This window comes from Phycodurus eques, chromosome 17 (genome assembly GCF_024500275.1).
Source record: "Phycodurus eques isolate BA_2022a chromosome 17, UOR_Pequ_1.1, whole genome shotgun sequence".
Taxonomy (NCBI): Eukaryota; Metazoa; Chordata; class Actinopteri; order Syngnathiformes; family Syngnathidae; genus Phycodurus; species Phycodurus eques.
In genome coordinates this window covers 99,547-125,036 of record NC_084541.1, presented here as the reverse complement: position 1 = coordinate 125,036, position 25,490 = coordinate 99,547, and the positions used below count along the sequence as shown (strand labels likewise).

The 25,490-nt window shown below is 42.9% G+C and overlaps 1 protein-coding gene across 3 annotated transcripts; it reads left to right on the top strand.

Annotated features, from left to right (window-relative positions):
- Positions 1–1,406: 1,406 nt before the first annotated feature.
- On the top strand, positions 1,407–25,463 carry LOC133416214 (sodium/potassium/calcium exchanger 3). Of its 3 annotated transcripts, XM_061702971.1 has the most exons (18): positions 1,407–1,721; positions 1,926–2,156; positions 5,145–5,240; positions 12,401–12,477; positions 12,740–12,814; positions 14,481–14,565; positions 15,757–15,860; positions 15,933–16,007; positions 17,282–17,307; positions 18,616–18,669; positions 18,746–18,888; positions 19,055–19,221; positions 19,906–20,113; positions 20,186–20,352; positions 20,452–20,566; positions 21,447–21,559; positions 21,640–21,705; positions 24,258–25,463. In XM_061702971.1, exons 2-18 carry the CDS (start codon positions 2,057–2,059, stop codon positions 24,366–24,368), a joined length of 1,782 nt encoding a protein of 593 aa, XP_061558955.1. In that variant the 5' UTR covers positions 1,407–1,721; positions 1,926–2,056; the 3' UTR covers positions 24,369–25,463. The 3 variants fall into 3 exon arrangements, with proteins under 3 accessions (XP_061558955.1, XP_061558956.1, XP_061558954.1); XM_061702972.1 differs by lacking the exon at positions 1,407–1,721 and having other exon boundaries at positions 1,761–2,156; positions 18,616–18,642; XM_061702970.1 differs by lacking the exon at positions 1,407–1,721 and having other exon boundaries at positions 1,761–2,156.
- Positions 25,464–25,490: the final 27 nt, after the last annotated feature.

Here is a 25,490-nt window from a genome sequence, read left to right as displayed (position 1 = left end):
TTATTGCACAATCACGTAGTCTATCATCACATTCTTTTGGAAACTTATAACCGCAACACATCATAGATGAGTTTTCTTCAAATGTATCCAATCATCCATTTTCTGTGACTCTCATCCACATTGCGGTTATGGGTGAGCTGGATCCTATTCCGGTTGACTTTAGGGCAGAAGAGAGGTGGGGTTAACTCAGGACCAGAGGCCAGCCAATAGCAGGGCACCTAGAGACAAAGAACCAGTCACATGACTGTGGCATACACTGGTGGTTCTCAATCTCACAGGCATGCTGCATTCCCCCATATCTCATGCTCTTTTCTCTTTTGGAGCACAGACCACAGAAGCACCTACCTCAGGTCAAATGTTTTCAACATGCAGATAAATCACTGCTCATCACTCATGTTTAAATGGGCACCATAGGGCTGCGACTAACGATCATTTTAATCAAAGTTTTTCCCCCCCAATGAATCGATTACTCGGATGTGCAAAACTTTTTTTTATTTCCGTACCTTTACTCATAAACAGGACATTATTTCGAATTGGAAGTGGAGAAAAAACACAATTGATTATTTATTCAGTACTGGTCTGGTCCGTAACGTCAGAAAATGTGCAAAAATGTTGATCCTCGTTTTCCAAAGTAAAAGCAGAGGTTTGCAAATTTCTTATTTTGATTAAACCCTAAAATAATCAGTCCGGGCGACTGGTTAGCACAGCTGCCTCACAGTTCTGAGGACCGGGATTCAAATCCCGGCGCCGCCTGTGTGAAGTTTGCGTCTTCTCCCTGTGCCTGCGTGGGTTTTCTCCGGGTACTCCGGTTTCCTCCCAAAAACATGCACGGTAGGTTAATTGAAAACTGCAAATTGTCCATAGATATGAATGTGAGCGCGAATGGTTGTTTGTGCCCTGTGATTGGCTGGCGACCAATTCAGGGTGTACCCGCCTCCCGCCCGAAGATAGCGGGGATAGGCTCCAACACGCCCGCGACCCGCGCGAGGAGAAGCGGTACGGGAAATGGATGGATGGATAATCAGTCTGCCTTGGAGAATATTTACATTGAGAGACTGAAATCCTGAGGATGTGGACAATTTGCATTTAAACAAGGTCTCGAAACAATTACGCTATTATCAAAATAGTCCTCGATTAATTTGCTCATCGATTAATTGTCAATTAATTGATGTATTGTTGCACCTCTAGCACCATGTCTTTGGGAATGTTCAACGTGATTCACTGATGATGTGCAGCTAGATCGCTACATCGATTGCTGGTCGTCGATGACTGTAACCATTTTTGAAAAATGCCGACATCATCGAGGGAATTTTTTCACGAATTTTTAAATGGGAAGGGTTAAAGAAGTAGTACCATTGCGAATAGACCGGCCAGCACGACTGATTCTGAAGGCCCGGGTCACATTGGGGTTGAGGGTTAGTGGCAGCACGTACAGGATGAAATGTAATTGGACAAAAATCTAACATCGACATGTACTAAGAAGCAGTTCAGCCAAGAGAAATGCTACAAAAAGGAAGAGAATGGATCTGTTGGGCTTTGGGAATAAATGAACACAATTTCGTGGAACAAACATCTAGGGTGCTGTCGCCCCCTGGTGGCCGCTGAGAGAGAGAGAGAGAGAGAGAGGAGGAGGTCGAGGAAGAAGAAGAAGAAGAAGAAGAAGAAGAAGAAGAAGAAGGGGGCCGGCGGGTCTCCCAGCATGTTGCTGCCTCTCACTCACTGTGGGGGCTGCTGTCGACCTTTCAGTCTGCTCCCGCGAGCGCCGACGGCCGCGCCACTCTTCCGCGACTCGCTACGAGCTGGCACCGGAGCGGCCCGGCCTGCTCGCTGAATGCGGAGGGCTGGAAAACCAAAGCGGCGGTGGCGGAGGAGGGGAGGGGGTCGTTATTCTTATGATTCATTTCTCGTTTTCCCACGTTCAGCAGCACGTTGCCGCCGCGGGAGCGAGCTGGTCGTACATCAGTAGCAGTGTCGGGTGGTGGTTTGTTCCCGGATAGTAGTTTCAAGACAGGGCGCAACAGATGTCGATGATCGGAGACATGCCGCCGGCGCACGAATGAGAGCAGCGAGGCACCGGCGGCCCTTCCAGCGGTTCTGCTGCTGCGGAGTCGGGCTGCTCGCCGTCTTGTGGCTCGCTCACGTCATCCACGCGCCAGGTGAGACCTCCGGCGCACAGCCCGCTTGAGACGTGTTCGCAAACATTTCCAGTGCAACAACACTGTTTGAATCGGCAATGTGATGATAAATTCAAGTTCACAGCTTTTTTTTTCAGTGTAGATCAATGAGCAAAAAGACTTTTTGTATTAAATAAATACATTTTGGACCAATGAAGTGAAATTGGATCATGGTCGCAGTCACTGATGGTGTAGTGGTGCAGGCAGCGTGGGTTCAGTGACGGTGTGAATGAATGAGCGGCTGAAAAAAGTGAGCTTTTGCGGTCGCAGTTTGGGAGGAAGGGGCTAGAAATGCATTGCATGACGCTGGAAAGGTTGCTACTACGGGGCAAGATATGAGAAGAAATGGAGCATTATTATCTAAATGTCACATTTAGTCTTACAATTGAAATGGAATCAAAGTAGCCTACAGTGCATTTAGTTATCCAAAGTAGAGAGCACACGCGTAAATGTACCATGAGTCGAATGTGCCATAAAAAAAACAACAAGAAATTGCGACAGTCTAACGGGTGGTGGATGATTTCAAATGTCAAGTTGTTTGTTGTTGCTGCAGGAAGATTACACAAGATGCATGTGGCTTGTCGAGATCTAGTCATTGGGGATCACGTCCACCGGTTACCCAATCATATTTTCTTTTCAAAACTGTTAGAATGTCCATCCGGCCATTTATTTTCCATACCGCTTATCCTCACTAGGTTCGCGGGCATGCTGGAGTCTATCCCAGCTGACTCGGGGCAAGAGGCAGGGTACGCCCTGAACTAGTCGCCAGCCAGCACATATCGAAAAACGACCATTCGCACTCACATTCGCGCCTACGGACAATTTAGACTCTTCAATTAACCTCGCATGCATGTTTTTGGGATGCGGGAGGAAAGCGGAGTGCCCGGAGAAAAGCCGCGCAGGCACGGGGAGAACATGCGAGCGCCACACAGGCGAGGCCGGATTTGAACCTGGACCCAGAACTGTGAGGCAGATGTGCTAACCAGGTGGCTACCGTGCTGCCCGTTCTAATGTTATTTCTCTATTTCAATTCCTTTTTGTCTCCCTGTCAAAGGAAGTTAATAATTCATGATGCCGACGTCTGTCTTTATTTTTGTTCAGTCAGGTGCATTTCCTAATGGGATCCTATAAAAGTAGCCGTGTCATTAATATTTACACTTCACCTCAGAATTATGAGCGTGTCCGCTCGGCTCAAAAGCACTGGATCAAACAAGCGATCTGTTGTTTGTAAGCGTGACAGCCAAGTTACTTTGGCCATACCTGGACAATGTTACACATGGAGCATCGCAAGACGCTCTTGTTGTATCACCATTTATGGATGTGCTCATTCAGCTTTGAGTCTGCAAAATGTAGCAACAGGACTAACTTGATTTAAAAAAAAAGAAATAAAACAAATGTCACTCTGCTCTGCCCACAGAGGAAAACCCAACTACCATCTACTTTGTACTCATTTTTAACATTTGCCTTGCAGAACATGCACAGCCGCACTCCATGAAGAATTTTTGTGATGATTGTTGGTTTTAAACTATTTTAGTTGAACATTTATGGTACAGTATTGCATTACCATGACTTATAATGTTAGTACATTAAGCTAACTAGAATTAAAGTAGCTAGTTGGCTACTTGAGTTTGGTCACACTATACATTAATCATACAATACAGGTATAAGGGATAAAAGTGTACAAATGTAACAAATAATGATCCTCCTATCCATTATCATGGAGCTATTTAGTGATGCCTGAGGATCAGTCCGCAATGTGATTGACAGCATCAGATGTTGTCTTTCTGCTACCGAGACACGCAACAGTTGTTAAGAGCAACAGAGAGGCAGTGTTGTAATACTGTATGTTGAGTTATATACAGTAGGTGACATGTACTCTCGTAGTTGTTTTAGGTCTAGTAATGCAATTGGCCTAAAAATAAGCTATGGCATCTGTTTCTTTATTTTGTTGTTGGCCTTCTTTCATGCTGACTGCACAAAACCTCAGTCAAGGCACAAATAATCCTCATTGGCCCCAGAGAGGTATCATAAAATAATTACCTGTAACTCTCCCTCATGTCAGGATTTTATGAAGGAATAAAATGTACACTCAACTACCATCCCATTTGGTACTGTACAATTAAAAATATCTTACTGTGGCGATAGTTTGCTGTGTCTTAATACCGCACTTTATTTTTGCTGCTGTCATCATAGAAAGTAAAAAAAAAAAAAAATGTCTCGCAGTAGAATGCCTGATGTATCTGAGCATAATGTACCTAATGGGGTCACCTGATAAACAGGACCGTGTGTGAAGGAAATGCGGAGACTTGTGTGAAAATGGCGGAGGAAACCAATTTCAATTTGGCACGAGCTGATCTCCTCTTGAGACTGCGGCACGAAAGCGTCCTCGTCTCCTCTCGGCAAAATGGGCTCATTGAGCTGGAAGGTACAAAGGTGCACGAGAGCGCCAGGTAGCCATACGACGCACATTTTAAAGCGACAGAATCTCACTATCGTCTCAGCCCTTTAGTGGAAAGGTCTCTGTGTATTTCATTCCCGTGGGGAAGATAATGAGAAATATTATCTGTTGTGTTCCTGTACACAATAACGGCAATAACGGCACCTACTCCAGAGATAAGCTGTGGAGGAATGGAACAGTGAGTTAAAATACACGCTACAAAGATCTCACTACAGATGATGGCCGACGACAGCTGACTGCTCTTAGCGCTCACTGCTGCCTCACATAGTCTCCTTACTCTACATCTCCTCAGAATAAACATCAACAATTGTTTCTGTTTTCTAGACCAGTATAGAACGGTGTCGCTAAATGAAAGATTTTGACAAAGAGTGCGGCAAGATTGCGCCTTACGCACGTGGACAAAACGGTTGGTTCCCCTCTGATGAAGGGAAAAAAAACAATGGTCACTGGAATAACTTGAAACTGCGCGTACTGTACGTGATGGCCCGATCGGCTTTGTGTTGTTTTTGCAGCAGAGACTTCGCTAGGCGTGGATGGCAACACGTCGCGATGGACTCGCAGGCTCACGCAGGTGTCCGACAACCGGAGTATGGATGAACACAGAGCAGGTCAGTCCATGATAGCGAGCTGGCCCACAATAACAGTCAGTTCAACTTGCAAAACACGATCTGAACACTAATCAGGATCTCTGGTGAATTGTATTTATTTGTTTGTCAAGTTAGTCTAAGAATATTGATTCAGAACCTCTCCAGATGATGTTGCATGCTGTTATATTACGTTTTTGGTTGAATATTTAAACAAATGGTTTGTGTAATTGTGAAGTGAAATCGGTGGGATTTAGAGCTGGATTAAGTCATGTAAATCCCCGCTTGAGGACCGAGTACCAAATGCACGGCCCACAACTGATCTAACCTTGTGTAGTCACACTCGTACATAGAGCCAAGCAGGAGACACAAAGGAGACAAAATGATCTGAAGGCGTAGATTTCTGTCAGTCTCCTGTAGGTGAATGCACTTAATAATTTAGGTATACTGTAGGGATGATGATGATGATGGTGGTGGCAAACTGATTAGCCGGCTGGCTGATGAGGTGATCCTCACTCATTTCAGCTGACATGTCGACTGTTGACACACTTTCACAACAAAGCAGTCTCATGGTAACACAATGAATGGCAAGATAAGAGCACAACTTCCTCATTTTCTCATGATTTGTATTCCCGTCGTGACGGTGCTCCCCATATTCAGCCGCTACTCACCATCTCGCGATTGTGTTCTTTGCTTCTTCATTATTACGGCTCAGTCTGATCAATGTATATGCAAATGAAATGATGCTAATATCCCTCTTTTGCTATAAATACCCCTTTGATGTGTCCGTTGTATTCTGGGGGCACATAATAAAGACGCATGCATGAGTGATTTGAAAGGTTTCCAAGTACTAATTTGGTGCAGTTTGCTTCGTAATAAGCAATATGTTCATTCAGCCATCGAGGCATTCTCTATGCCGCTTATCCTGTTCAGGATCTAGGCAGGGGCTGAGACTATCGCCACTATCTGAGGATGCAAGACGGACTACAACCCGGACAGATTCGTCAATCGCAGTGTGTGTATGACGAGAATTGATCCCAAGCGCCTTGTCAACCACTACCAATGGCATAATGCGACATGGCGAATGCGCCGATTTCCATCCAGAATAATTTGTGTTCATTACAATAACTAGCATAGCAAATAAAATCATGTGAGTTACTGCGTCTCTGTGGGACACGTAACGGCTCCGTTGCCGTGAAGTGGATTTGTGCCGACACGGTGAGTTCGACCTAATCGTGTCCCGTGAGGACACAATGTAGATAAATGAATGAATGAACGTAAGCCGGGAAAGAGCTTAAAGCTTTAGGACGCAGCAGGTCCAGGTAGCCACGATCTTCCGCAGCAGGAGGCCCGATAGCCATTATGTAATACATTATGCGGTTGCGATTAAGAAGCCAGCGGACGTAGCCGAAGGGACATCATCTCGGGGATTGCAAGTTGATGTTCAACACCAGGCTCTATTATCTCATCTTTTCATCTGTCCTCTGCCTAACAAGATAGCAGACAGCATGGCCCATCTTCAGCTGACGAGCCTGCGCCGGTTGTTGCTAGGCGACTAAATGCTAAGTTCTGAAGCCCAGACGATTGCACTGAACTAAAATAGGCCGTAAGTAGTGGGTGGCAGTGAATCCTAATGAGGTAAATGAAGAAAACGTCTCATAATGAATGCGTCATCAAGGCTTGTTGTCGGTCGTCTTTTAAAGCAAGTGGCAGTCAGATCAAAGTTGGTTTGAAGATGATTTCATTTTAGGAAATTGTATTTGGATCTTCTAATCTCACCACTTTCGGTAGAAGCTGACAAAATGGCAACGTTACTACAGTGGATAAAAAAAGTCTTCACAGCCCTGTTCCTATTCTTTTTTTTTTTTTTTTTTTTTTTTGTGATATGAAACAATAAGACAATAGATCATTTTAAAACTTTATCCACCATTAATTTGACCTATAACCTGTAGAACAATTGAAAAAATTATATATATATATATATATATATTCAAGCGAGAGGCAGTCAAAATAAACTAGTAATTAAAAAAGTGTGCACACCCGCTTATAACTGGGGATGGAGCTTTGTTTAAAATTAACAGTCACATTCACTGCCATCGACTGCTTTAGAAGTCAAATATCCATGTTAACTGGGAATGCTGGCAGTGAATGAGTTCAATTGGAGTCAGCACAAACCTGCAACCATTTAAAGTCCCTCTGATTTACTCCAAATACATTTCAGTTGTTCCAGTATGCCTTTCCTGCCATTTTTGGAGTCATAATTTTCCAGCACAAGCCACGGTCCGAAGAGAGCTTCCACAGCATCAGGCGGATCTCATTTTTCAAAGGTATCAGTCAGGAGAACGGTTCAAATACAATTTAAATGGTCATTAAATATATCATGGAGCACAGTGACGACAGTCACCAGCAAGTGGAGAAAATATGGCACAACAGTGACATTACAAAGAACTAGGCGCCCCTCCAAAATTGAGAAAAGCCAAGAGGAAAACTGGGATCAAGGCTGCCAAAAGGCCGACAGCAACATTGAAGGAGCTGCAGGAATTTGTAACTAGTACTGGCTGTTTAGTACATGTGACAACAATCTTCAATCTTCTTCATGTGTCTGGGCTAGAAGTTAGGGTAGCGAGACTTTCATCTTATCTTACAAAGAAAAAGAAAACACTGAAACTCCCAAAATGCACATGTGAAAATGTGTTACGGTCTGATGAAACCAAGGTTGAGTTTCTTTGGCCATAACCCCAAAGGATATGTTCGGCACAAATGCAACCACGCCCTTCACCAAAAGAACACCACACCTACAGTAAATCATGGTGTCGGCTGCATCCGTGGGGCTGTTTTTCTTCAACTGGATCTGGAGCCTTAGTTAAGGTGGAGGTTAGCACAAAACATCCAGGCTTCCGCTACCAAGCAAAAAAGGCCAAGACAAGCCTACGAACAGAGGCACTGCACGAAGTGGCAGTCATGGGCATTTTTAGCCCATTTTGAGGGTTGCTCAAGTACCCCTACAATGAATCCCAGCACCCCGAAAATTGGAAAGACAAAAACATTTTTTTTAACTGTATGCTTCCTTTTAAACAACCTTGAACACTTTAAGACCGCAGTACTTGGTTCTAACGTAATATTTTAACAACAACAAAAATACAGCAACCCTGCTGGCAGTTGTGTGCTGACTCCCATTTAACACAGATTTTGAATGTGATTGGTTATTTCTGAACACAGCCACATCCCCAGTTATGCGAGTGTGTGCACACTTGTGCCACCACATTATCTCAGTTGTTTATTTTTACTTCCCCTCTCTAAAAGTTGGGAGTTCCCCCCCCCCCCCAATGAGTTTTCCAGGTTATAGGTCACATTAATGTTGGAAAATATTTGAAATGATTTATCTTGGGCCGACACGGTGAGCGACTGGTTAGCACACCCGCCTCATAGTTCTGGGGACCGGGGTTCAAATCCCGGCCCCGCCTGTGTGGCGTTTGCATGTTCTCCCCGCGCCTGCGTGGCTTTTCTCCGGGCACTCCGCTTTCCTCCCACATCCCCAAAAAATGCATGGTAGGTTGATTGAGGACTCTAAATTGCCCGTAGGTGTTAATGTGAGAGCGAACGGTTGTTTGTTTCTCTGTGCCCTGCGATTGGCCGGCGACCGGTTCAGGGTGTACCCCGCCTCCCGCCGAAGATAGCTGGGAAAGGTCCAGCACGCAAGTGAGGATAGGCGGAAAAGAAAACGGACGGACGGATGGATGGATGGATGGATTGATCTCATTGTTTTATATCGCAAAAACCTGGCCTTTGAACAGGGGTGTCTAGATTTTTATTTTTAATTTTCACTGTAGCCTATTGTATGTTCATATGTTTGCAGTTTAAAAACGAGGTTGGTTTAAACCCCGCCTCTCTTTTCATCTGTGTTGTATTCAGTCTACCTCAAAGGATGGCAAAATCAAAAACAAAATGCATAATTTAATTTACATTACACACCAGGGATGAAATATAATTTTTCTAATTCCTAATAAAAAATGCACAATGTGCGTGCGTGTCAACGCATGCTAGCACTTTAGCTGGCGCACTGGTCGATAACTTGACTGGACGCCTCAGCACCCTGGCGACATTGTAATCGATCCCCTTACCTTAGCCTCCCTCTCAAGCCGCCTGATTGGCTACAAAGAGACATCGACCTCCAACATCTAAGTGGAAGTTTCACTGTAACATCTGTCGATCTGAGGAATTTGTTTGACATTGTAGAGCCCCGAAGGTCGTCTCTGATTGCACTAGAATAATAACAAATCATATATAAATAAAGTTGCTGTCAAGCTTGGAACGAACCGTAGCTACTCAGTAGTACAATGTTGCATTTATAGGAAGCAGATTTTGCACGTATTCCGTATCCTGGCATGTCAAGGTAACAAAAGCTTTACTCTGCATTTGCATGAGACAAAAACGCCGGCGTACCCCTGAGTCAGAGGTTTTTAAACACACTTGGGAACTGGTTTCAATTATGAAAAATGGGATTCATGTCTAAGAAAGATGAAACCAAACTGATTGGGAGATCTTTAAAAATCTGTTCCTATCAGATAATGCCACAAAATACAGTGCCAAATCAACATAGGGGTTTGTCAGCAGAAATAAGTGGAAGGTTTTAGACCTGCTACCTAAAAAGTACTTAGCTCTCCAAGTATCACCACCATGATCAACAGTAAAATACTCTAGTGCAGAAGGCCTAAGTGTTAATTAAAAGCGAGACAGAGGTTTTAGTCCTGAAAATTATATTTCATATTATTGTAAGCCACTCTAACATGATGAATAATTGCTAAATTTGACAAAATAAAAAACAGTACTAATGGTTTAAAATGTATTGCACGTGAAAATAAAATAAGTTCCGAAATGAAAAAAAAATTAAAACAAACCGTTACTAAACATTAAATGCAATTGTATTTAACTTAAAAGTGAAATACATCTCAACTGTACCTAGGCATGAATTATTTCTCATACCACTACAGCAGGAGTGTCAACCTCATTTTTGTCACGGGCCACATTGTAGTTGCGATTGACCTCAGAGGGCCGTTATGACTGAAAGCATATAAGCTAGTTTTGAAATCAGATGTCAAGGATAATTGTTTGTTCAGCTATTGTTCAAGTTACTGTAAAAGGTGGTTTGGTTAAAAAAAAAAAAAAAAAAAGATTTTTTTTTTTTTTTTACCTTAGCTCAACATTTATTACATGTGACAATTTGGAAATTTTGGTTTAGATTTTACAAGAATCATGGAAGTCGTCACAAGATTTCTTTTAATGTCAACCCCAAATGTTTTCAGTTCACAGCCAGAGTCGAGAAATTTGCCTCAATGTTCTAATACCTTTGGTGGGGGAGCCTAAGTGATTGCTCTTGGAGTTGCCATCTGTTGTTAGGCAGTAAAAAGTCATCAAGCAAAAAGATGCTCTCGATGTAAGTGGTGTGTGGATACATGTGTTGTCAGTTATTGTATGACGTGCGTCACGCCACCACTGCAGGTAAGATGCACACACTCACTGTGAGGTTTTAGTGCAAACACAGCATCATTAAACCACTATCGTTTGTGTCTGTTTTCTGTCGTTCTCCCGGCGCTCTCTCGCAGACCTCTCCTGAGAGTTGGTAAAGGAAAAATAAATATTTTTAGACATTGCAGTCCCGAGCTGCTGTCACTTCTTTTTTTTTTTTTTTTTCCTTCATTTTTCATAAACTCTAACCATGGGAAAGACACACACCCACCTCCCTCCCCCTTTTCCCGCGCCCATCGCCTTTGGCTTCCTACTGCCACCCATCAAAAAAGAGAGAGAACAAAAATCCCCATCGGAGAACGTTGCTATGGCAACAGCCTTCATCAGAGCAACTCCTCAAAGGGTCCATGAGCGCATGAGTGTTACGGCCCAGTGTTTCCATTGACGGCAACACCTGAGATTGCCTGAATCTCATGGCTCAAAGCAGCCTGGATGGCTTCCAGTATGGTTAATGAGAGAGGAGGATGGTGGAAGAAAAACAACAGCATGACGATGGGCTTAGACAGTTTGTTTGAGAAGGTGCAGCACAGCCTCATATTGGCTTCTTCTTCTTGTGTGATAACATGACAGTTTCCATGCTAAGCCGCCACAATTTTAGCTCATCAGCTGTTTCAAAAGCAATCTTTTTTCTCTCCCTGAGCCCTGAGAAAACACACCAAACTGCTGTCAGTTGTGTACGGACAATTGAAAGATTGCTCTGGATGCCGTTCATGGCCCAGTAATGATGGAGGCGGTCAGCACTGCACTCTGGCACAGGCGCAAAAGTCCAAACATAACTGCACAAACATTTACATTTTCCAGCTCCACATGGCCGAATGTCTCCTCCTGTGGTGCGGGGGGCCTCCGATCCCCCGCCCTCCCTCGCTGACACGGCACTGTCACAGATCATTTCTCAGATCTTGCGTCACAAAAGATGTCTGTATTGTCGTGTGCCTTGCTTTTTTTGTGAGTTTGTGAAGCCTCTGCGGGCTCGCAGCACACAGCTATTTTTAGCCCACTTGTGCTCCCAGTAGTTTAACTTCATCTCGTTCGGATCCGAGTTGTAAATTGGAGCTGGAGTACTATATCGTTCTCTGGAGACTGGAGGGGGAAGCGGAGTTGTCATTATCCATTGAGTTTTTTTTTTTTTTTTTTTTTTTTTTTTTTCTCCCCCCAACTTGAGGACACACAGGAAGCAGCTGCCGGTCTCACTTCCTGTGTGATGCCTTCATGCATATCGAACACCAGACAGTCTCCTTAGAGAACATGTGTGAATTTTCGGGAAGATTTTATGATACATTACACTGTTTTGTTTTGTTATCTGAGTTTTTTAAAATCTTCTTGCACTCAGACAGACAAGTGATGTCCTCACTCCACGGTTCCCAGCACAGCTTCCTGCTGAGCACAAAATACCAACTCAGCAAATGAGTTGCCACCATTCACTATGACAGTCGATAATAACGCTTCTTAAATTGAGTAAGGGTTTAAATTCTAACTCTGAGCTCCGTTAACTTAATTTTCTTTGGGTGTAACCAGAGCATCGAAGGCAAAGAGTTTATCCTCACTATGAAATATGGAGGATATTAGGACAGAACCATGCGAGATGTTTTCCTCATTTCAATGTTGAAGTACTGGGTTTGTTCAGGCATCATTTCCATCACCATGCCTGTGCCTTGCAGCCATCCACGAGTTTCCAGAGGACATCTTCACCAAGGAGCAGAGGAAGAATGGAGCCGTCTTACTGCATGTCCTCTGTGTGAGTGTTACAGGATCATATCACTTCATTATTTTTTACTCCTGCTGACAACCTCTTGCATGGCACGCTGCTTCATCACAACCCTCGACAGCATCTGTTCAAAGTTTGTAGGTCAACTTTTTCCAGACTGTTTACAATGAAATAGAAACTGAAGCATTCAACAGTTTATCCTCAAGCTCACTTTTGAATCTAAATCAAGGATGTGTTTAAAGAATCTTAGTGTTTTGCCTCTTCTGATCAATGCGCTTGTGTGTCTCTTCAGGCCATCTACATGTTCTATGCTCTGGCCATCGTCTGTGATGACTACTTTGTTCCTTCCCTTGAGAAAATATCTGAGGTGAGATAGTCTGTGCTTGACGAATCATTGAATCAATTTCCCGTGTATAATGGGCACCCATGTATAATACGCACCCCCAAAGTTGACCTCAAAATTCTGGAAAACCCTTCTACCGATGTATAATGCATTTTTACAATGCATGATTTTACTTCTATCCATACAATCAATTGTGTATTTTGTTAGTTTTTTCAAATAATTATTCTGGAGTTAAGCACTTTATTTGAACACGTAATACTTTCTTTTAATTGACTTGCTCTTATTTTGAAATTCACAGCCCTACTTTTATTTAGTAAATTAGAAAACACATAGTTGTGCTCATATGTTTGATTACCCAGGAAGAATTTGTAAGCTGGGTACAATTCTTTAAAGAAAACATGAAAGGTCAGGCGAAACACGTTGAATTTAATTTTAATGGGATTCAAATTAAACTGGCATTCCAACAGCTTCTTCCCTCTTGCAATCGACTTCTTAAACAGTTAACCTACAATTCCATTGCAACATGCTGCCAATTTTTTTTTGTCTTGAGTTTGTTGTCACATTTCTGTGGGGCCAATTATACATTACTCGTGCACTCACTGCAGTAGTCTCGCCACGCTGCACTATTTGCATATCTCTTGTTGACCAATACTGGCCACTCATACCAGAGTAGCATCTGCCCCACCTGCACCCTGACTGAGGAGTATCTGCAACATTTGCACAATCGACATTGTCCCAGATTATCGCGCTACTCGTCACTTTAAACCGCATACACTCCTTGAAGTCTCGGCGCCCTTTACACAATGGTCATTGCACCGGACGATTGCTATATTATTCATTCAAACTGCTCTAAGTGCGAGAGGACTCTGCATCTTTTGCACAATTGTCAAAAACAAAAAAAAATGATAATAATAATTGTACCGGCATTACCAGATAACTAGCAACCCTTTATTCCTCATTGACTTTTTCACAATGTCTTTATGTCTCAACAGTGTTCTCTGTCAATTGACTGTCTGTTGTCGTACTCGAGCGGCTCCAACTACCGGAGACAAATTCCTTGTGTGTTTGTTGGACATACTTGGCAAATAAAGATGATTCTGATTCTGATGTGCCCTGCGATTGGCTGCAGACCAGTTCAGGGTGTACCCCGCCGCCCGCCCGAAGATAGCTGGGATATGCTCCAGCACGCCCGTGACCCTTGTGAGGATAAACGGAACGAACATGAAAAACATAGCCATAAAGAAATCAATGATCAATGTTCAGTCATCGCTTATATTTTAAAAAACAATATTTCACAGATTCTGCCAGGGTCTGTAAACTTATGAGCACAACTGTACATATATGCAGTCATACGTACCCCTGTCATATTTGAATGAAAATGCAGGCTACACCTTTTTCATAACCATTAGAATGAAAGTGTACACCTTTCTCATAACCTGTAGGTGGCGGTGGCGTATTGGAATGAAAGTGTACAGCTATTTCATAACCACTAGATGGCGGCATACATCTATAAATGTGAAGGTTTTTTTCCATTTCCCCTATACCGATGTATAATGCGCACTATTGACTTTTGACATTTTTGGGGGGGGAAAGAATGCGCATTATACATGAGAAATTACAGTAATTATTTTCATAATGGTTACAAATATTCTACTAGTTCTAACAATTTTGTTTCTTTCCCCGTGCTTAGAATCTACAGTTGAGTGAGGATGTTGCCGGGGCAACATTCATGGCAGCAGGAAGCTCTGCTCCGGAGCTCTTCACATCGCTCATTGGTGACAAATTTGTTCTCACCTCAATTTTTTTGCCCCACACAATGGAACCACCAGTGCTCTTCTTGTTTATTCTTCAAATCTAATTTCCCATAAGCAATATTGGAAATGCAAATCCCTCTTAACCAGGTCCCCCCTCAGATGGGGTTCGCCGTCCTGCTCTGGACTGTAGGGCTGGCTCCCTCCATCCTCACTTTGTCTGATTACACCTCTGATAAATCCCAAGCATCTGTGGTGCTGTTGATTCAGTAGTATGTCTCCCTGGACACGCGCCTATGGGATTTAGTTGCTTGGTTTGGGACCACTCTTTAATATCTATACACAGAACTTCCTGGACTGTCCTCATTTGCACTCAAATTCTTTAGCGGAGTGATTGGCACTGCATGGCCACTTCCATCATACTTCATACATTTTGGCTCTGTTCACTCCATTCTCAGAGAAGAATGGAAATTGATTGATCCTGGGATGTCATTATGAAACCTTTTTCAGTACAAGCAATGCTTTAAGTAAAAAAAAGTTTAGCGGCCATACGATTGTATAAATAAGTGGAATGACGGAATTAATTCGGTATTTGTATCACAGGTTTTGTAAGTTACCCATTTTAAAATGTGAAAGCAATACTTTGACTCATACACCCTAGAGTCTCACTGCTTTGAATGTCCATCCGTCCATTTTCTGAGCCGCTTCTCCTCACAAGGGTCGCGGGAGTGCTGGAGCCTTTCCCAGCTATCAACGGGCAGGAGGCGGGGTACGCCCTGAACTGGTTGCCAGCCAATCGCAGGTCACATTTAAACAAAAAAAAAAAAAACAGCCGCACTCACATTCACACCTACGGGCAATTTAGAGTCGTCAATGAACCTACCATGCATGTTTTTTGGGGGGATGCGGGAGGAAAGCGGAGTGCCCGGAGAAAAGCCACGCAGGCACGGGGAGAACGTGCAAACTCCACACAGGCGGGGCCGGGGATCGAACCCGGGTCCTCACAACTGTGGACGTGCCGCCTGCTTTGAATGTGTGTTTTCTTTACACCCCTTGTTGAGGACGCTTCCTCTTTGCAAAAAAACCAGCAAGTACGCTTATGTGATTTTATGTTTCGTTAAATGCCACCTCAGGGGCATTTCTTTCTATTTTAATATTTTCCTTGGCATATTTCAGTAAAAGCTCAAGTGAGTAATGTGTGATCGTGCTCGTCAGGCGTCTTCATCACTAAAGGCGACGTAGGCGTGGGCACCATCGTCGGCTCGGCCGTCTTCAACATCCTGGTCATCATCGGCTTGAGCGGCATCTTTGCAGGCCAGGTCAAAACAACGTTACGATTAAACTCGCAACTGCACTGAACACCAGTCTGACGACGCTGTGCCTTTCCACAGACAGTGACGCTGACGTGGTGGTCGTTGTTTCGAGACTCTTCCTACTACATCCTGTCTGTGCTGGCGCTCATCGGGGTGACTTGCATGCATCTTCTCTCCAACAATATACAATATTAAAATGTTGTAGGGCTGGGCCTTATGGCCTTAAAGTCAACCGAAACCTCATTTCCGATTTTAATTCACCACCACCTCTCCTTGAAGAAATAAATAGTAGAAATGCAATTTTTGGTCTTCACAGATAATGTTAAAATAAAATGGTAACATTTAAAAAATCAATTAACTGTTGGAAAAAATATTCTCCCTTTTGTCAAACTGCATGGCTCAGCTGGTCCATATGTCTTGTCGAAGAGTCAAGGCCCTTTCAAACTGCAGTGAGCACAGCCGACCTATTTATTGTGCTGCCGCGGAGCGAGCGCACAAAGTTGTGTCGGGGAGGTTGGCCGTGCGGGGGGGTGGGCAGCCCTCCGCTATTGAACACTTTCCAATTTGTGACGACATTTCAGCGCAAGCGATAGGAGAGATGGTGGGGGAGTCATTTCAGAGTGAACACAGCAAGAGGACAAATTAGAGTTAAATTAGTTAATGCGGTATTACAGAGTCCCAAGGTCTGGGAGACGAGACAGATGACGTGGTAAAAAGAAACCGCTCAGCCTGACGTATAGCTCAAAGCCGTCTTCATGGAGCCTGTAGCTCGCGGATGAGCCTAAACTCCCTCAGATCCTGTTGTGCCATTAGAACCGAATGAACCCATACCCTTGTAACGGCTGCCATTCGTCTCATCCTCCCCGACCTCTTTATTCTTAGTTAAGCCAGGGCTTCCCGTTGAGACATATCGAAGAGCTACGGCCTACGGCCCACCAAACAAGGAAAAGGCACCAGGCTACTTTTTGTTCGTTTGCTTCGCAACCAAGTTTGTATCGTGCCACCCTCGTTCCTGTGTTGTCCTGCACCCTAGTTTTCTCCTTTTTTTGCACCCGTCTTTGGCAATATTTAGCAGGACTGACTCCGTGATTGCCTTCCAACTGGCTCCTTGTCATATGCAAAACAATCTGAAAATGATTCTGCTCCTTAGCGGGAATGAAAGTCACAAGTCACTCTTTGGGAAAAATAGCTGCTATAATTTAAATAGTTAAGTTGGCAACACTGCTTTTGTAAACTCGCTCCTCTTTGTTTGCAGTCATGTTATTAGTGCCAGCAGTGCATGTCAGCAAGGACACGCTTTGAATTACAGAAGACACTAAAAAAGATCATCGTCTGCAATAATGAATCAATAAAATGGATGAATCGCTCAGCCCTACTGTGTTGACCTTTTTGTCCTTTTGAGTTTAATCATCTGTCCTCTCTTCAAGGTCATTTATGATGCTGTGGTTGTCTGGTGAGTCTTGTTTTGTTGTCATACCTTTTTGCAAAATGCTCTTGAGGGACACGTACACAATGGCCCTCGCTTACAAACTCTGATGAACTGTCAGTTGTGAGGATGAGCGTGTCAATTTCGGCCGACATTCAGTGAAACGTCAACGTATTGTCTCGGTGACTAAAACCCACCTGAAGACAAACAACTAACCGCTATTGACAGTCAGCCTCTCGTCAGCTGATGAGTGCTCCAGAAATCAACAAATCAGCTTTTGCGTTCTCAGGCTTGTCCTCCTATTCCATCTGGCAGAGGTGTGATGTGGTTTAATGAAACCACTGATTTATCCTAAAACTTAATGGAATCCCAGGTGATGTACTATGGTGACTTTTTACTGAATGCCAATGTGCTCGGTGAAGGTCTTCAAGCTGTATTTCACGTGAACCCAATTGTATTTCACGGAGTGCAGTAAACTTAATCAGCATGCTTGGAATAGAAAAAGACTGGAAAAGGCCAAGATTCAAACTCTGAACCTCAAAACTGTGAGGCATATGTTGCGACCACGTCAGCACTCTGCCGCACCTCTGCCCCCGGAAAAACAAGGAAATAATTTTCAAGAAAACGTAGAACATTAGCGAAAAAGAGAGAAATGAAATTGTCACAACGGCATTATTCAAACATATACACTGGTATTAATCATATAGAAACAACCAACAAAGTAAAAACAACAAACAAAAAGAGCAGCATTGTCAAGGAATTAAAATACATTTAAATCTCAACAAGAAAGGCGGGAAAAAAACCTGGAATGTTAGATTTTGGTATTTGGTATGCTGCTGTCATATTGGTACAAGTAGTGGAATGTATATTTTTGACAGATTGATAATGATATAATAATGAATTATAATATACCCAATTGATATGCATACTTGTACATAATAGTTCTATTGCACATTGAAAAAGTCATATTCGAACAAATCCAAATAAGAGGTACAATTATGGACAGTGTATAGCACCCACGTTATTAAGTGTAATATCTCGTACATAACATATGTACTCTACTGTACAGTATGTGTACCGTACAACATTATATCATGACAAAATGTATTCCTTACACTAAAATGGAGTGTTCAGGGCATGAAAGGCAATGAATGTAACAACTCATTCAATCAGTACTGTATGTCGCTGTTGCTGATGAGAAAGCAAAGTGATGACTGATAAATAGCGCAAAAATCACTCTCATGCTCATACTGTATAGTCAGGACAAGTGAAACTCATTTTGATTGATTTTGTTTTTATTGTGGTGATTTAGTAGCAACTTCTTTTGCTTCGCAGGTGGGAGTCTTTGCTCCTCATGACAATGTACGTGATCTACATTATCATCATGAAGTAAGAGGCCACGCCCCGTTCCTTCGTCCAACCCAAGCGTGTCTTTAAATGATGCGTCCTATTTGTCTGGCGGCAGGTTCAACTCTCGCCTTCTGACATTTGCGACGCGACAGTTCCGGCACGCCAGGCCGCGTTGCGTCACATCAGAGGATGGCAGGGAGGACAAAATGGCAGACGACACCTCGGCCTGCCACACCGCCATGGCCCTCCTCAACAAAGGTCTGGAAAACGGTTGCGCTTCTGCTATGTTTGCAGCAAAACACCATCAATGTGATCGTACAAAGGCAAAAGTTTGAGAATACACCTCATAAGGCTTATGAACCCTGACGGCCGTCGTGTGTGAAGGTTTCTTATTGCTGACGGTTTCTTCTCCGTGTGCCTTCAGCTCAAGTCCACAATGAGGAGAGCAGCCCAGTCATCATGGTGGATGAACTTCTCATCCTCAGCCCTCACAAGATCTCCTTCTCTGACGCCGGCCTGCGCATCATGATCACGCCGCATTTCTCGCCTCGCACCAGACTCTCCATGGCTGGACGTGTGCTCATCAGCGAGGTAACACACACACACACACGTTAAAACTCAGGATGTCAAAACTTAGCGGGGATTTTATCTAGAGCAGTGTTTCTCAAACTTTTTACACCAAGTACCACCTCAAAAAAATACTTGACTCTCCAAGTACCACCATAATGAGCAACATTAAAATATAGCAGTTGGTCCATGTGTTCATCCAAAAAATAAGACGGAGGTTTTGTTCCCTAAAAAGTATATTTGATATTTTTGTGAGCTATTGTAACACGCACAGTTTACATGTATGGGAAACAACTGTACTCAACGATTCAATTAAAATGTTTTGGACATAAAAGTTAAATAAAAAAAAATAAAAAAAGAAAGCAAACGTATCTTAGTGATTAAATGCATGCACGAATGACTGAATTAAAGTGGCGGCACGGTGGTCGACTGGTTCGAGCATCTGCCTCACAGATCTGAGGACCCCGCCTGTGTGGAGTTTGCATGTTCTCCCCGTGACTGCGTGGGTTTTCTCCGGGTACTTCGGTTTCCTCCAACATCCCAAAAACATGTGTGGTAGGTTAATTGAAGACTCTAAATATCCCGTAGGTGTGAATGTGTGTGCGAATGGTTGCTTGTTTCTATCTGCCCTGCGATTGGCTGGCGACCAGTTCAGAGTGTACCCCGCCTCTTGCCCGAAGTCAAAAACACTCTTCTCTTGCCTCACAGAGACAGAGGCTTATCCGGACTTCCAAGAGCCCGCGGGGCAGCGGGGCCGGTCTCGGGTCCCGAGGGGGCTCCGCCACCAGCAGCCTGAAACGGACGGGCTCCTGCAGTTTGGAAAACGGGGGCGGGATAGGACACGCGGAGTCCGGACGCGAGCCGGGGGCGGACGAAGACGAGGACGGGGGTATATTCCACCCCTTGCGCATCCCAGGTGAGGAAGATGGTCGGGAAGTGTCGCGGCTTCGCCGTGAGTTCTAGTGACACGTGTGCGCGTGTGCGTCAGCCGGCTGCACGGCCAGGTTCAAGTGGGTGGTCACGTGGCCTCTGGGCCTCCTGCTCTACTGCACGGTGCCCAACTGCGTCGTGCCGCGTTGGCATCGCTGGTTCATGATCACCTTCGTGGCCTCCACACTGTGGATCGCCGTCTTCTCCTACCTCATGGTGTGGATGGTAAGCACCGGCCAGCGTCAGTGACCTTATGTCACTACTCGGTATGATCGCTGTTATAAACGACATGTTGCGCTGTGGCTGTGCTTGCCTGTTAATCAGGTCACCATTGTGAGCTTCACCTTAGACATCCCAGACTACATCATGGGCATCACCTTCCTGGCAGCAGGCACCAGCGTGCCCGACTGCATGGCCAGCCTCATCGTGGCCCGACAAGGTACGGGCGGGCCTCGGTGCTCAAGGGGCCGCGTTTGACTTTGAAAACGGACCAATGGGACAGCTCGTTTGTAGATGAAGTAGTTGTTTTATATTTCATTGTGATTTTATTGCATTTCTAATCAATTATCCAAATATGTAATACGAAATTAAATATCTTAAAAATAGTTAATTTTACTAATGTTTATTTTGTTATTTATAATAAACCAACCAATGATTTAATAAGTGTATGTAAGTGTAATTTAAGTTAAGTTTTAAAATATCTTTCATTTTATTATTTACAATAAATCAACTAATCTATTATTTAATGAAAACAAAAACTTGTTAATTTACCATTTATTTACAATAAATCAAATACTAAAATAAGACAATTTTTTAAAAGACAAAGTATGTTAAATTGTTACTTTACTCATATTTTTTTCACTTTATTTACAACAAATAAATTAAACATTTAATAAAGAAAATAAAACATACTGATTTTTAATGTATAATAAAAATGTTCAATGTATATGTAAAAATTGTATTCATATTTTTAAATTTTATTTACAATAAATCAATCCAGTTATTAAAATTATTATAGTATACTATTATATACAAATTATTTTAGAAAATCAATTAAGCAATTATTCCTTATAATTTAATTAATTTAATTCAATAATAAATGAAAATGAATGATTTATATGAATAGTAAATTACAGGGAAAAAAACACTAACTTTCCACTGTTGCGAAAAACGGCTGAATTATTGGAACAAATATTACAAGAATTTTGGTAATGAAAATGCTCAGAGCGTCAGGGTGGGCCGTGAGTGGCTCCTAAAGTATAAGTCTTTAGCTTCCTCTATTGTTTCAGTGCGGAATCTCACGGCGCATCTCTTTTCAGGCATGGGTGACATGGCGGTGTCCAACTCCATTGGCAGCAACATCTTTGACATCCTGCTGGGTTTGGGTTTCCCCTGGGCTTTACGCACCCTCGTGGTGGACCACGGCTCCTCCGTAGGCAAACATTCATCCGCGCTCGTTCTCTCGCGCTGTCTCGTGACGGATGCTCACGCTGCTCGTATCGTTTTCCACAGGTGTCCATCAATAACAAAGGCCTGGTGTATTCTGTCGTCCTGCTGCTGGCCTCTGTCTTCCTCACTGTGAGTCAACACACGTCTTTTTCTCACGCCACTTCCCCCGTCAAGCAATCTCAAAAAGTCGAGCTCGAATTCCTAACAGAGGAATCCGCAACCGCTGAGAGCTCATCCGGTGTGCCTGACTTCACTAATTGGTCTGAAAATTATTTTTATTTACCACCCCAATTCCAATGAAGTTGGGACGTTGTGTTAAACATAAATAAAAACAGAATACAATGATTTGCAAATCATGTTCAACCTATATTTAATTGAATACACTACAAAGACAAGATATTTAATGTTCCAAGTGATCAACTTGATTGTTTTTAGCAAATAATAATTAACTTAAAATTTTATGGCTGCAACACGTTCCAAAAAAGCTGGGACAGCTGGGTGGCAAAAAAGACTGAGAAAGTTGAGGAATGCTCATGAAACACCTGTTTGGAACCTGAATTGCTCAGTCATTCACAGGCAAAGGTGGGGCGAGGTTCACCTCTTTGTGAACAAGTGCGTGAGAAAATAGTCGAACAGTTTCAGGACAATGTTCCTCAACGTACAATTGCAAGGAATTTAGGCATTTCATCATCTACGGTCCATCATATCATCAAAAGGTTGAGAGAATCTGGAGAAATCACTGCATGTAAGCGGCAAGGTCGAAAAGCAACATTGAATGCCGTTGACCTTCGATTCCTCAGGCGCCACTGCATCAAAAACTGACATCAATGTGTAAAGGATATCACCACATGGGCTCAGGAACACTTCAAAAAAACAATGTCAGTAAATACACTTACACTACATCCGTAAGTGCAACTTGAAGAAGAAAAATCACCTTTTATTGTCATGAACATGCATGCATGCACACAAAATTTGTTCTCTGCATTTAATCCATCACAGTGAACACATACACATGTTAGTGGAACACACTGGAGCAGGGGGCAGCTGAAGGGCCCGGGGAGGATTTCGGGGTATCAGTGTCTCGCTCAAGGACACCACAGCTGTGAGTCCGGGGGATGTTGGCAGATGGTCCAGTCGGGGTCTTGAACCTATGTCGCCCACAGTGGCAGGCGATGATCTTAACCATTGGGCCACGCCTGCCCACAAAACTCTACTATGCAAAGCAAAAGCCATTTATCAACAACACCCAGAAAAGCCACCGGCTTCTCTTGGAAGTGGAAAAGTCCTCTGTGGTCCGACGAGTCCACATTTCAAATAGTTTTTTGGAAATTGTGGACAGCGTCTCCTCCGGGCCAAAGAGGAAAAGAACCATCCGGACTGTTATGGACGCAAAGTTCAAAAGCAAGCATCTGTGATGGTATGGGGCTGTGTTAGTGCCAATGGCATGGGTAACTTACACATCTCTGAAGGCACCATTAATGCTGAAAGGTACATACAGGTTTTGGAGAAACATATGCTGCCATCCAAGCAAGGTCTTTTTCATGGACCCCCCTGCTTATTTCAACAAGACAATGCCAAACCACATTCTGCACGTGTTACAACAGCGTGGCTTCGTAGTAAATAGAGTGCGGGTCTAGACTGGCCTGCCTGCAGTCCAGACCTGTCTCCCATTGAAAATGTGTGGCGCATTATGAAGCGTATAATAGGACAACGGAGACCCCGGACTGTTGAACAGCTGAAGCTGTACATCGAGCAAGAATGGGAAAGAATTCCGCCTACAAAGCTTCAACAATTAGCGTCCTCAGTTCCCAAACGTTCATTGAATGTTGTTAAAAGAAAAGGTGATGTAACACAGGGGTAAACATGACCTTGTCCCAGCTTTTTTGGAACGTGTTGCAGCCATAAAATTCGAAGTTAATGATTATTTGCTAAAAACAATTAAGTTGATCAGTTTGAACATTAAATACCTTGTCTTTGTAGTGTATTCAATTAAATATAGGTCGAACATGATTTGCAAATCATTGTATTGTTTTTATTTGTTTAACACAACATCCCAAGTTCATTGGAATTGGGGTTGTATTTACGATACAAATAATAATTGCCTGCAGACGCCACAAGATGGCAGCAAAGCACTAGTTTAGTCTCAAAAAAGCTCCTCAAACCACTTCTTCATCGATACTTGGCACGACAATGCCACCAAGGGTTTATTTGAAAAAAAAAGCAAAAACAGAAAATAGGTTAAAAAATGTTTACTAAATATTAAGTTTCAACTATAAACCAGTCAAAAAATATTCCACTAACTATGATCCCAAAACAGTTGAGGCGGCTTCGAGCATTTAAAATGTTTAGACACTTTAGGCACTATTTTGTTTGGGGGAGGGGTGTGGGGGGGAAACAACACCATCAGGACATATTTTTGTAACACTGATGATTTTTATTTTAATGTAAAATATGTGCTTTGGCTCAGTAAAGGCTGGGAAACACTACCCTAACATAACCATTGAGACAATTACAAGCTGAAATAGGTGGTTTTCGTATCAACGAAAGGACTTAAATCCTGTTTTGCTTGGCAAACATTTACTGGAGAAAAATAAATGGAATTTAAAAAATAATCAAAACAACTACACACACAAATCATTTTAAAGCAGGTACAACCAGCCCTGTTCTATGGTTTCCTGCAGGTGATGAGTGTTCATTTGAACCGCTGGAAGCTGGATCGCCGCCTCGGTCTGGGCCTGTTGTTCCTCTACGCCATTTTCCTGCTCTGCTCCATCCTCTTTGGGCACATGTGAAGTCAAATGACAGCGCAGAGCAACCCACCACTCACCTTTCTATCTGCCGCGCATCCTTTTTGCTCAAGCCAAAAGAACGGTTTGGTCTCCTAACACACTTTTAACAGCAGCACTTTTCATTACTTTGATTTATTACAGTGTTTGGCAACACCACCACTTATTTGTTAGATTTTTGTTCCTCACCTGTGCTAAAAAGAAACAGTATTTATTTTTTTTCCCATTCTATATTTGAGTGTAATATATAAAGTAGCAGCAATCTATGATTGTCTAATGTCCTACGTCACAGGGACTACGATGGACATGCACTGTCAGCCTCTCTACCAGTATTGATACAAATTAATGTACGTCGAGTGTGGCCTATACTAGTGTTTAGGGGTGTTATGATTAAATATACAGAATATATTTATTGAGTGTCACTAACTTTGATGAGTTTAGGTTAGCTTTGTCACACTGTGGTACAAAGAAAAATGTGTTTTCTTGGATGATTCAAATCAGATGAATTCACATTGGTGGAATATTTGAATTAAGCACAAACCTTCGCCGGTACTTAATGCATAAATTAAATGCAATATAATTAATGCTCTATACTGCTGCAGCTTTTATTATAAACTAAAAGCAATCTGATATTTTTCTATGAGCTAACCAAGCTGGCACATTTTGGTACAAATGGATCTTATATCTGAGTCTTAAATGTTCCGCCAAAGTGATTTGATTTCCAAATGGAGGTATAATTATTACTCGACTGCTTTCCAAGAGTTTTTGCAAATGTTAAATCATTGACTTAAGATTTGCAGCAATGAAGGTATGAGACTTAGCTAGTTTTGTGGCATTTTTGATATTGAAACTAGATCACGAGAATAATTAAGGCATGTTTCGGTGTGTAGAATATCTTGTGGGCGTTGCCGCGCAATCATTTTGCGAAAGGGAGCACGCTGAGGCAGAAATCAAATGGAAACCGAAGATTGAATGTTTTAGTTTAACAGCTGTTCAATGGCATTGTTAAGTTTATTCAAATGTGATGAGGTAGATTTTTTTTTTTATTAGGCATTTGATAATATACTTATATCCTGAGTGCAATAAAATAGTGCGACAATATTTCTGTTTGTACCTAATTTCTGGTTC

Coding starts and splice junctions, on each gene's coding strand:
- LOC133416214 (XM_061702971.1), top strand. CDS start 2,057: ATGAGAGCAGCGAGGCACCGGCGGCCCTTCCAGCGGTTCTGCTGCTGC. Junction 17,308..18,615: donor TATGATGCTGTGGTTGTCTG/GTGAGTCTTGTT, acceptor TTTGCTTCGCAG/GTGGGAGTCTTTGCTCCTCA. Junction 20,114..20,185: donor CCACCCCTTGCGCATCCCAG/GTGAGGAAGATG, acceptor CGTGTGCGTCAG/CCGGCTGCACGGCCAGGTTC.